Source organism: Lycorma delicatula, chromosome 9, assembly GCF_047948215.1.
Source record: "Lycorma delicatula isolate Av1 chromosome 9, ASM4794821v1, whole genome shotgun sequence".
NCBI classification, from domain to species: Eukaryota; Metazoa; Arthropoda; class Insecta; order Hemiptera; family Fulgoridae; genus Lycorma; species Lycorma delicatula.
The window spans coordinates 80,781,752-80,795,930 of record NC_134463.1 but is presented as its reverse complement, the minus strand read 5'-3'; the positions used below and the strand labels follow the sequence as shown (position 1 = coordinate 80,795,930).

Genomic DNA, 14,179 nt, shown 5'->3' with positions numbered 1-14,179 from the left:
GAAAGTTTTGTAGTGTGTGAAAATGCATGTTAAGTGCCAGGATTCGAACCCGGGACCTCTGAATGAAAGGCAGAGATGCTACCACTCACATCAAGTAGATCATCAGAGAAAATATGGCCTATGTATCAATAAGTAAACTCAGTTTTGTTTTGCTATATCCCATAATGAATACAGCAAAACAAACAGGTTGAGTGCAGTCATCTGCACAAGCTATTTATCCTCATAGTTACATTATTTAGGTATTAAATTTAATTATTTTATTAAAATTAATTTATAAAAAAATGTATTTGAAAATAATTGGGTAATGTTTACAATTATATTTTTCTATGCAACGATCTCCATTCAGAGTTACTATTTGTCATTGAAATAAAATGACTGTACTGCTAATTCTACAATGTGTTGGTAGATAATGAAAGTATTAATTTGATATCACATTTGAATAATATTTTTAAATAATGTAGAACATTTAATTTTAAAAAAATTAAAATTAAATTATTTTTCTTACAAATTTTGTTAAATTTGTTTAATTTTTAAATCGATCTCATTTGATATTTATATGCAAGATTTTTCAACTATTGAGTACATTTTTTTAAAAATCCTTTTTAAAGAATCTGAAATCTATCTAAACATATTTAATGTAGATAAACAAAAATGCAATACAGAAGCAGCCCCCATATCTGATCTTTGTATAACAGACTTCTTGGTATATCTGACCGACAAAATACAGTACTGTAGGTCAGTATGTATTTGTATGCTTAAACTTGTCTACGTGTTGAATCACCATAATTGATTGCCATATTATCGCATCGTATCAGGAGAAGTACATATTACACAATCAAAGAAAGTACAAACTGTACATTCGTGTATATGAACATGGAATAGAAATTGTTTTCATTTAACTAGTAATGCATATCTGTCTATTACCATCTAACCATGTTGATAGTGTTACTGTTACCGTGAATTTTGTGAGCAGGCTATTGAATCTTTGTTAGGTTTTATTGTGTGTGTTGATTAATGGCTAATCAAATACAAAAACGACATAGTATGTCCGTTGCAACAGAAGCTTCAAGTTCATGAATCTGTGCAAATTTTTCTGTAATAAAAGATTGGAGGAAAAACAAAAAGGCCCTTGAAGCATATACACTGACCGTTGAAGGAGAAGACGCATTAAAAACCGTAAAATGCTGAGAAAGCGTTAATCAGAACTCTTTGAGAGTGCATTAGAGCTGGTTCTGCCAAGAATGCTAGAAAGGAACTCCTTTATCTGTTTTATCAAAAGGCTTATAACATTTTAGAATCTAAACTTTAGTTTTACGATGAATTTTTACACTAGTAGAAAAGAATTTAAAATCAAAATATCTTCCATTAAAAGATTTCTTCTTTTCGATAATACACTCAGTCATCTGAATTATAAAAATGAGAAATTAAAGCAATATTTCTACCAGCTCATGTCATACCTCTCATTCAACCTATGGATCAGGGTGTGATCGCACGGTTGAAAAAAGGTAGTAGAAAATATATTAGATCAATTCTTGAAAAACCAGAGAAGGGCTATGGCCTTTTTCAAAGCAATTAAAAGACTAAACATTACAGATGCAATTTACATGATTGCAAAAGCCTGGAAGAAAATGACTGAAACATTAACAAAAATCATGGAGGAAACTTTAGCAAAGTATGGAGCCAGAAAACATTTCCACAAGAAATGAAGCCAGAGATGATGCCATAAAGGCAATGCCCTAAGGACCATTTAGGTGTATATACATGCTATACAGCCTGATATTGAACACAGCGACGTAATAAGAATCAGCTAGCTGAACACCATGTTGATAAGGCTAACACTAATGAAGAATCGAACAATCAGATATTGCTACACTTGTGCAACAGAATCTGAGGGATGACAGTGACAATGCCCTTATTACCAAGGTTTTTCATCCCCCACCACTAAGCATATGTTCAATATTACTCTGTAGTATTTTTAGAACATTAGAATTCAACACCAATGGATATTTTAAGGGCTAAGAAGTGGACACACATAGCAGCTAAGTCCAGAATGTTGGTTTAAAATCAAAAGACTTTTTCCATCGACAGTAAATCCGTTTTGATGTATAGTTATGTTTTTATTATGCTAATTGGCAATAAGTGAAATAGAGTTTTTAGTTTTTAAAACCATTGTACAGTATATGTACTGTATTTTGCTTTTATTAAGAACTTTTTATTTTAAAAAACTGTAGTTTTATTTTGTTGCATCAGTGTGGTATTGAGTGTACGTAAACTTTTCAATAATAATCAAATATTTCGTTCAATAACATCACATAAATAAAATTAAATATTTCTTCCTCTATTTACAGTTCTTTAGAATGCCATAATATATCCTGTTTTTAATTTTCATAGCGTTTTAATAATGATGTTTACTCCTCCTCGCAAGTGAAAACAAGGAGTTGTTTACAAAATAGTTTTTAATTACAAAACTTTAATTTCTTGGCAAATTATTAAAATGAAAATAATGTTTTCTTTGTTATTTGCAAAGGTCTCTTCATAAACTTCACTTTGTATAAAAACATCTGCATTAGTAACTTATGTTTATTTAGATTTTAAATACGAGTATGTTGCTTATCATAGTTATCTATGTAGTTATCTGCTGACTGTTACTAAATTGCTATTTGGTGATCCTTCAAATCTAGTAACAGAACAAATGTCTCTGCAGTTCTCGTAGTTCCCACGAGTGTTTGAACGATTTAATTACATTTAACCTTGTAGAATGTAACATTTAGTAAAATTTTCAGACCAAAAGGGTTAATTGGAGGCTAATTTAAGAGAATAAATTAAATAACACTGTAATCTGATATCCAATTTGTGATTTCATTTAGAATTCATAACTGGGAAAGCCAGTCTACACAAATTACATTTTTTGTTTTCCATGACCCAATCTACTGAAGGTCAAAACTACTCAATCCAAAAACCACAGTCAAAAAAGTTTGAAATTCAATATCATAACTACAAAATAATGATAGTGTGAATGGGTGGATTAAATGATTTCATTGCATTAGTTTTGCAAAGTTTTTCTGTGTTTATCCTGAACAAATACCCCTTACATTATTACTTAATAAAATACAAAAATAAAAGAAAAGCTGGAAAAAGTTTAAATTACAAATGTTAAAAGAAATGGGAACTATCCGGATGTAACAAATTAAGCTGAGTGTAGGAGGAGAATGGAGAGATTTAGTAAAAATGCCTATTTAAGGGCCAATAACCACATGATGATGACTATGCTATACATAATTGCTTTGAAAAAAATTATTAAACACATAATCATTATGATTTAAGTAATTTTTCTAATAAACCACTGAAAGCATTATACAAATTAAATAAAAATATTTTTCTTTAATATAATATATACGTATAAAAACTTTTCCGAAATTATACAATTTTTCCGCGATCTGTTTTTTTTTAGCTTCCTGTAAATATGTAATTAAAATTATGACCAGATAGGAATACAGGAAATATATTATAAAACAACAATGAAATTTTCATGTTTATTTTTTAATAATATAAACAAACACACTCAATAAAATGATTCATTTAAATAAATCAATAATCAAAACTATTCTAAATTTCTTTAGATACAAATGTCACCGGTTAAAAAATACTGCTCAAATGATAATAAAAATAACATTTAAATTATTAAAACATATCAACTGGACCGAAATAATTTTTATTGTTTAAATAAATATGTGTAAACAAAATAATTCAGGAAGTCTGCAAAGGTGATATTGAGCTAACTGTTCATGTAATGTATCTTGTGCAAGCTTTACTGAACAAGATATAAATTGACATTATATAAAGGTTTTTTTTTTTTTTTTTTTAATAACTGTTTAAACATTAATTCACTGTTTCAATCTTTACTCTTATATACTCTTTTAAACAATATATAAAAAATAAATTAACACAATACTTGCTTATTTATATTATTTTTTTAACACACAAAAGATGTGAAAAACCCCAGTTGTAAAGCTCTTAAACATTAATAATTAAAACTTGTGCAATTATAAAAATTATGACTATTTCATAAAGCATATATAACAAATGAACACACCACACTATCTTAGTTTTCAATCTATAAGCTCAGTGAATACAGTAAATATTTTTGTGATTTGCATCAAAAGTCCCTGATAAAAAACTTTATATAATAAAGATTTTAATTTCCACTTAGTATTCTATGTATGATGTACACAAAATGTATAAGAATTTTTATCCTGAAGCGAATATTTTCAAAGGTAAAAAAGTTAGAATAGTAACTACAATGCAGTCATTGTGCTATCCATTACTAGTTTTTTTTTTTTTTTTTTGTAGTATTGATATTTACAATACATTCTATTCATTTAAAGTAGTTAAAAATAAAACATTTTTGTTTTTTAAAAAGGCATTTTTCAACCTCATAAAAGGTGTAAAATTTGATGGGATATGCCTATTTTTTTAGAACTCATTGGAAGGCTGTGTATCTTTTCAAGTTGCTGCAGATAAAAAAATCTTTTTATATAAGTTAAAAAAACAACTTTATATTCAGTAAAACCTTTGAACGAAAACAAAAAAAAAAATAGTCTATTTTGATCTCTAAATAATTAATTATTTAACTTCTGACTGATCATAACACATGGTTTATCAACCTAAATCATATTCTGATATGCAAGATAGATTATAATCAGGCTTCACTACAGTCTAATGGCATAATGTAACCATCAAAAAGAATTCATCACATTACCTAAAACTACCAATTTATTTTTTTTAAGATTTTCATTTGGAATTGAGAGTATAGACTTATCAGCTCTCTTAGCAGTCTAGTAGTCTTCTGAAACTGGTGAATCAATGTATAAACAATATGTGGTCAGCACAGCAATATATTGCTGTTGGAATGGACACTAGCTATAAGAGTTAGTGCGACAATCATATGAGTTACATGATAAGAAGTTGTTAAATACTTGAATTTAAAACTGGACAAGTAATAAGTGTAGCTGGAATTGTCTTTTAGCTTAAAGAATTGTTTCAAACTAACTTTTTAACATATGTTTTGTTACTGTAATAAATACCCAGAAGTTGGAAATTGGCCTGAATGATATGTTAGGGAAAATCTTTGAAGCTCTGGTAGTTCATCGTTTGGAGATCAAACTAGGTAGCCATTGAGGTCTCTCAGACAGCCAATCTGGATTTAGAAAAAAGAAAGTCATCCATAGGAGCAATCAGTAGAGTAATGGAGTTGGTGAATATAGCAGTGGCAGGTAATAGACACAGGAGAATACCGCTAATAATCTTTTTTTCGACACAGAGAACACACTTAATAGTGTTTATTGGGATGCAATTTTGAGACCCTTGATGGACAGGAAGGTGGCTCCCTACCTCGTCAGGATGGGTACCTGACAGATAGGCAAATGGTATCTGGCACAAGAGCGGGGGAGAAGGTAGTCGTGGCCATGGAACAGGGCAGGTGCCCCAGGGGTTGATAGTGGGCCCCCTGCTCTGTACTGTAGCTTTTGATGGACTGTTGAGCCTAAAACATATACCTGAAGTGGAGCTAACAGCTATTGTGGATGACCTGGCGATAGTTGTTAAGGCACATATGGTAGAGCAGGTGAGGCAATTAGCCAACAAAACTTTAGAAAGAGTGGCAGGATGGATGGCTAAAAAGGAGCTAAACATCTTGGCCAATAAAACAGAAGCGATGCTCATGACAGAGTGTAGAAGGATGCCAACCTTCATGGTTGGACTGGAGGGAATGACAACTCTCTCTGGAAGAGCCAGGTGTCTTGGTAACTGGCTTGACAAGAAGAGGGGGTTCACAGCAGAGGTGTGCAAGAAGGCTGAAAGCTGGTTTCGGCAGAAACCAGACTGATTGGGAACAGCAGAGGCCTAACAACCTCCGAGGAAAGTTATAGTGGCCACTGTGACCTGGCATGATGTATACAGCACCAGTACGGTATGGAGCCCTTAAAATGAAGCACAATAGACAAAGAGTGCATAGTATTTATCGGAGACTGGCACTGAGAGTAGTCAAAGTGTACAGGATGGTGTCCTTAGAGGCAGACCTGGTGATCGCAGGAATGCCACTGATAGATCTCCTGGCGGAAGAATGTTTAGCTAGACACAAAGGCAGGGATCCCAAGGAGGCTAGGTGGGACTTTGTAGATAAATGGCAAGAGAGGTGGGATGATGCAGAGACCAGAAGGTGGATGCATCGTCTAATACCATTCATAAGAACCTGGATCAACAGGGGACATGGAGAGGTGAATTACTGGATGGTCAAATGGCTTTCAGGTCATGGATCGTTTGGGGTCTACCTCCATGCCAGAAGAATACTTGCATCAACAACATGCAAGTATTGTGAGGGTACAGATTATACTGAGCATACCTTAATGCGATGTTCAAGGTAGGAGGCAGAAAGGCCATTCGATGAGCACATATCACCTGAGGAGATGATGGGGTTGAAGGATGGATGGAATAGATGTTCAACTTTGTTTCAAAGAGTACTCTCGAAAAATTTTGAGGAGAAAAAAGTTTAGTGCTTGGCCTTGAAGTGGAGTAGGAAGGACAACCTTTGGGGGTTCAACAGAATCGACATCGCTGGGTACACTGGATGCCCTCACGGAAGGGCAGCACGAGAAGTGCCGGTAGACATGCATGGTGGTGACGAATACCGGGGGGTAGTACCATTTCTGTAAGGTGGGAGGGAGAGGGTTTTTTTAATGGGTCACTGCTACAGCAGGAAACCCCACACACACTGCAGTGCAAACTGCTGGACATCTGATTGCAGATTTTCCCTCCTCCTACATAAAAAAAATATATATATAATAGATAATGGTAAACTAAAAATATCTTCACAGTACACTGTCAATTATGTCAAAATTGGATGAACAATGAATCCTTTTCTCTTATGTTATAAATAAAATTAAAATATTCCAAACAAAATCTTTACACTATATAAGTACCTATTAAACCAATGATGGTTTGTGCTTTTTATTTTTTTATTAAGTCTTCATGGTTTTATATATTTAAGTCTTTTTTTAATATATATTTTAATGAGAATAAAATGACAGATGAACTGCTGAACCTTTGTGGCAAATCAGATCTGAGTTCACTTAAACCTAGAAGCCCTTTAATTGCAACTAAATGGCCAACTGTTTGGTTCCGTTTAATTATGTAACAGGAATTAAGTTTAACATCACACAGAGATAAAATAATTACTTTTAAATAAAAGTAATTCTGATTTAAATAGATCTGATTCTAGATCTAATTCTGATTTAATTAGAATGATCTCTTCTTGATATGAACTCAATATTCTCCTATGCCTGACGTTCTTCATATTTTTATACAAACTGGTTTTTTTAAACGTATATAAATAAGTTTATATGATGACTGATAATTAATATAAATAATTCACTTAAGTAAGACTTCATAAACATTGGCTTTGATCAGGATGTTCCAAGTACAGAGAAACCATCACGTTATAAGGGGATGCTGCACACAATTTTTTTTATGAGATCATGGGGATCGACTACTGCTTTGATTATTTGGCCATTGGAATTTTGTTGCATATGAAAATGCAACAAATTGATTGGGATTTGATCCTGGGATCTCCAGATAGAAGGCTGAAACACTACCATTCTGCCACAAAGATCAACAGTACAAAATCTTATCAAAAGTCAATGTTGGAACTTAGTAGTCACTGGATCCTGGGAAAAACAATAACTATCTGAAATACATATATACACACACTCACTCACATAAATTTTATATATGATTTAATATTAAAAAACCAGCATGTCACATATTAAATGTGTGCTTTCAATTCACCCACTCCACTGAAAGCACAAGAAGAGCACACACTTAAAGGCACTTTACTACAATTCACAATCTAAAAACTATTAAAATGAAATCATTGATAAAAAAAAAATTAACAGTAATAAAAACTTAAAGAAAGTATGCACCTTCACTACAAAAAAAAAAATGGGTTTAATTTAGCATTATGTTTGAAGACAATGAAAGAAGCAGGTACCTCAACTGATAAGGTTTAGATAAATCTAAATACAATATATGAAAAGGCACAAACAACTACAACCAATAATTACAAAGGTAATCATTTTATTCCATAAATAATTTTTTCAAAGAAGAAGAAACAATATTTTTCTTTTATAATATGTAATAAGTTATAGAGCCCAATTTTAAAACTTAGGAATCATGAAATTTCATGCTGCATGGGAATAGATATGGCAAATGAAAACAGCCATTTTCAATTTACACTATATATTATTGACTTGTTTACTGCAATCAAGAATGAATGAATTTTAAGTACGCTGTTATTTAAAATTCAGCAATATATAACAACAGCTACATAACTTTTATGTCAGATTATTCATAATCAAACAGGAGTTTTCTCTTTATCATATGTCGTGAACTGTTCCTATTAGATTCTAAACACAACACACAGAGTAGGAATCTAAATTTAACGTATGACTTTACTCTATTAAATGCTGTAGATTCATTTTTCATCATAAAAAAGCTAATTGTACTTCAGCCTGTGATTATTAAGATAATAAATAAATAAGTGAAGTGTACTACAGGTTTAGTAATTCTTGTAAAAACTAAATGAAGTTAAACATAAAAAAATTATAGTATTAACTCTATATACATATTTTTGAGTTAACCAATCAAAATTAAATAATACGACTGTTATAAATCTTACAGTACATAGTAAACTTACAGATATCTTTTTGAAAAATATATGCTTCGATAAATAGTCCCCTGGCGTGGATTTTCATTGATAGTAAACAGGCTGATCAAATGTGTTAAAAAAATAGCCGCCTAAACCTGTTTTAATAATTTCACATTGTAAAAACTAGTAAATGATAAAATCTAAATAAATATGCTTTTTATTTGTAATTCATGAACAATATATTTTGTAATCAATGAACTACAGTCTATTAACTTAAATAACAAAATAACTTGTTATCTTTTAAAATATTTTGTAATTCATGAATAATGTGTTCTGAAATTAAACAAAAATAAAAACTCAAATGCAAAACAAATTCATTTCATGTGGTACAACTATATTGTTTTTAAATTCGTATACTATTTTTAATCACTTAAACTGGTGTAAGAAAAGGTAATTAACTATAATGAAACTCCTTAAATCATATAAACATAATTTTTATACTAGCACTTAAAAATGTACAAATATAATGCTTACAATTCACTCCCATAATATTAAATATTTATTTATTTTTTTTTTGTACTTTTTTCATTACATTTTTTGTTAATGTTATTTTTGTTTTTTTTTTACTGTTATTTTTGTTACTATTTTTATTATTTCTAACTGCTTGCTTTGCTTTATTTTTCACTTTTGAGACATTACTTTTTAACTGTTTAATCTTTTTACTCGTCTGTGCTTCTGTTTTTAATTTATCTTTAACAACATTTGTTTTACTTTTAACAGTTTTCAATTTAGATTTACTTGATTTTATAAATTTTGTTATAACATTTGGCGGTGGTTTAAATATTATTTCGTGATCACTTTCATCAATTTCTAAAACAGGTAATTTTTGTACTTTTTTAGAAATGGTCGAATTAACATTACTGTTGCGCTTTGATGATGGCGATGATGATTTTACACTCACCAACTTTACTTTCTCATTATCTTCATCATTGATCTAAAAAGATAAAATTATAGAGATATATTATATAACATATTATTTATTTTCTACTTAATAATCAAATGATTTATTTGGCCAAATTACATAACTTTTTATAATAAAGTGTCGTATATCTAGTCAATAAAAAATATCCAAATTATTTCAGTTATAACAAATATTTATAACGTTGTAATATTGAGCGATCCTAAAGCCAAATGACAAGGGTTAAGTCCATATAAAACATTCATTATTACGCAATAATAATATTCATAACTATTAATGCAAGAAATATTTTCACATTTAGTTTCTTTTTTCTTTTATTTTATAGTAGTAGCTTTTGCTATAGAATTTTTGTAATAAGGATAAAATCAAAACCTAAGCCAACAATGATTGTTAAAGTCCACATGCCTACAAGTACCCATGATGATGAAGATGAAGTAGAGTGTACAGACAAAGAAATTAACAAAGCAGTTAAATGCATAAAAGGGAATGAAATTTTAATAATAGTTGGAGATTGGAATGCAAGCATTGGAAAAGGCAAGGAAGGAAATATTGTGGGTAAATACGAGCTGGGCAAAAGGAATGATAGAGATACTCGTTGAGTCTTGCATAAAGTATAATTTACTAATTACCAATACCCAGTTTAAAAATCATAATAGAAAAATAAACACATGGAAAAAACAAGGTATCAGGTAGATTATATCATGGTTAAACAAAGATTTAGAAATCAACTCGTCGACTGTAAAGCTTATCCTGGAGCAGAAATTGATAGCGACCATAATTTAGTGATAATGCAATGTAAATTGGGGTTTAAAAACCTGAACAAAAGATATCAGATGAATTGGTGGAATTTAAAGAAGCTTGAGGAAGAGGTGGTAAAGAAGATTTTTGAGGAGGACATCGCAAGAGGTCTGAATTAAAAAAGGTAATGTAGAAAATATAGAAGAATGGGAGAATGTTAAAAAGGAAATTCTTAAATCAACAAAAGCGAACTTAGGCAGAACAAAGGAAACTGGTAGATAACCTTGGATATCAAAGGATTTATTGGAGGCGAGTGGAAGAAATGTTAGAAGACCAATTTGGTTTCAGGAAATGTATAGGGACAAGGAAAGCAATTTGATATAGTATACACATTGATTATAATGTAGGGTATGTTTTTTTTGTCTTCAATCACTTGACTGCTGCACAATTTTTCTACATGAGTCTCCAATGTTGAAACTGAATGTTGAGACTCATGTAGAAAAATTGTGCAGTAGACAACGTTTGAAATATGTAAAACAAATTGATGTTTGGGATGTAAGGGGTATACTGAAATGAAACAACTGGCACTAGATAGGGAATCTTGGGAGAGCTGCATCAAACCAGTCAAGTGATTGAAGGCAAAAAAAAAAACATACCCTACATTATAATCAATGTGTATACTATATAATAATAAACATAGGAATGAAGGATTCAACTCGCTTAAATGACTTCTGAACAATGGAATATTGAAAAATAAGTTAATTCTGATGCAGTGGCAGCAATAATGATGCGTCATACAGCTATAATGTCATTACATCCAATACAGAGGCACTTTTATGCTATTCCCAACAATAATGTTGCCACTTAACAGAAAAGTTCTGACTCCCTCGTCAGTTATAACAGACAAATTTTAAAAAAATTTGAGTAATGCAACAAAAAATTGGAAAAATGTATTAGTAGCTGTAAAGGACTATTTTGAAGGGACTAAACATTTTTATATAAAAAAGTTTATATACAAATTAAAAATAAAAAAACTGATATTTTTGGGTACCTGCTTGTATAATGTGAAGTAGAATTCTTTAAATATACAGGACATGTTTAATTATTATTATAGCTACAAAAACTAACAATTCCTAAGAGAATAAATAACCAAGTAAAACATACCTGAAATTGATAATCAACACCCGTTTTTTTCAGAAGCTTTCTATGAAGTTTTTGTACAGTTTGTTTTGTTTTTTTAGCAAATTCAGCTGGATCTAAAATAGGTTTATTTTTATTTACCCGATCTAATTCTCGTCGTAGATTGACAGCATCTTTATGCGTTTCATCTTCCCACGGCATACTGCCTCGATGAAACAAATTGGGCTTTTGTTTTTCTGGAGGTATATATTCAGTTTTGAGCAATTTGTCAAACATTAAATAATTATTCATTGTATCAGCAACTACTTTAGCAATCTCTTTGTACTCAAATTCAATAAACGCAAAGCCTTTTGACTTTCCATTCTGTAATAAAAAGTTATATTAGTCAATTTTAACAATATAGTCTCTATGAAATAACATCTTTTGTAGAAAGATCCTTCGTTTTTAAAATAATATTTCCTTATTTCCATTATTTCAGAATAATATATTTAAGGTAAATGACTATTTTATGGTAAATAGTGACATTAACTAGATTACAATTACAAAAATATACCAGTATTAACACGATGAATTTTCATTTAAAGTAGAATAATCCTACAACTGTTATAATAACTATTATTTACATACACATGTGCATGCGTACACACACACACAAACAAAAATGAAAGCAAACCAAATAACAAGCAACATGTTGCAACTTTCATAGGGATAATCTATCATAAATAAATAAACATTAAAAATATCTACAATTTACATTCTATAATTTAAAATTTCAAACTGCTATATCCGTATATATTTTTGTAAATTCTAAATGTATTTTAATTCACATTACATAATATTCTTTATATTTTCATAACATAATGCTTTTGTCTGCTTATTATTTTTTTTATTCTATGATTCAGTGTTTCTAGGCAAAAACACAAACTAAAAATTTTCTTAGGTTTGTGGGAGAATTAACTAATTTTCAGATATTTTGTGATAATATGAAAAACAATATGATTATAAAAAACAGCTAATAAAATTTTCAATAAAGTGGAAATATAATACCAGCTATTGTTACATGTTCATAATCATAAGTACATTTACCTTACTACGAGGTAATTTGATTGCAGTAACTTTACCAAATTGCCTAAAATATTCATACATCTCTTTTTCATAAAATCCATGAGGAATATGTTTAATATAAACAACTCCACGATCTTCACATAGTTTCTTCAAAAAAGTATCCATTTTTTGTTTCTTCACCTATAAAAAATTAAAACAAAAATTTTCAATTAGAGATAAATATTAACTGCATAGCAAACTATATTAACTATCACATGTAAAAAATTTTGTACATAAATAGGATCTTACTGATGTTAACATTTGGAAGGACAGTATTTTCAATCCTAATCAAGCTTGTCAAGCACACAATTATGCTTTCTACTTATTATTAAAAAAAATATAAGTGATAAATTCAATTTGGAATATGAATAAATGTATAACAATTGGTGGTTATATTAATTTTACTTCTTCCTCAAACCACACTAGTTTTACAACATATTTGATAACTAATGGAAATAAATGTCAGAACAAAAATATCCTAATATCATCTAATAAATACCCTTAAAGCCATCAACATAATAAGCAACAGATTATAGTTAAATAATTAGTAATAAGTGTTATTAAGCCTTCAAAAATACCACTAAAAACCACTACAATCATTAAAAACCAGCATTCAGTACTTTACATAAAGCCTTACAGTCACCCTTTTAACTTATATTCTTATGAAAAATAACAATTACATAATACCTGTGTGAAAATTAATTTAACTATAATACCTCAAACTATTGATTCAAACAGAAACACATAACCTCAAATACACTCGAAACAACAGATATGTTATTTACAAAATCATAATCCAATAAATTCTAAGTTTCAATATGTTCCAAAAATGTTGTTACATAATTAAATTAACAAAAAAAAGTTCACAAGCTTATCTGAACTAACACTTACCAACTGCTGCTTAACCTTCCTCGTGGTGTTTTTCGCTGCCTTTTTAACCATGCTGAGTTTCGCGGTCTTCTTAACTTTATTTAATTCACTTTTAGGAGTCGTTTTAGTTTTTCTAACACCATTATTACTAGCTTTTTTTACTTTTACCATTTTTTAAATATATCTATATAAAACGGTCAAATAAAACACCTAACGCAAACAATGTTTCTTACACAAATGTAAATCAAACAACGCTAGCAATTTCCATATAGCTTCCCCCAACAGCTCAGCAGAGCTTCGAAATGACAAAGAGATTAATTTTTTGGCAATAACAACCACGGAGAAAGATGTAACACAAGATATAAAAAGTAGAATCACAATTGGCTATTTCTTTAATTTAATTACTGAACTAATTGAAAGTATACATTACATGATTACTTTTTTATTCTATCAATAATTAATTATTACTGAATTTATACGAAAAAGAAGTATAAATATATTTTTTTCTTTTTTATTTAAAGCTCATGAAAGACCGTATCAGATTTAAACTGAACTAGTCAACAGTAACCTAGATTTAGAAGAAATCTTATAATATAGATTATGATTATATCTCATAATTTATACTAAAAGATACAAATACACCAGTG

At 29.8% G+C, this 14,179-nt stretch overlaps 1 protein-coding gene across 1 annotated transcript; it reads right to left on the bottom strand.

The window, feature by feature from the left end:
• Positions 1–3,519: 3,519 nt before the first annotated feature.
• LOC142330630 (uncharacterized) lies at positions 3,520–13,827 on the bottom strand. The gene is made up of 4 exons (XM_075376058.1): positions 13,554–13,827; positions 12,645–12,803; positions 11,583–11,921; positions 3,520–9,695 (listed from the first exon to the last, which is right to left on the bottom strand). The coding sequence occupies exons 1-4, from the start codon at positions 13,701–13,703 to the stop codon at positions 9,261–9,263; spliced, it is 1,083 nt and encodes a 360-aa protein (XP_075232173.1). The 5' UTR covers positions 13,704–13,827; the 3' UTR covers positions 3,520–9,260.
• Between the last annotated feature and the right edge of the window lie 352 nt (positions 13,828–14,179).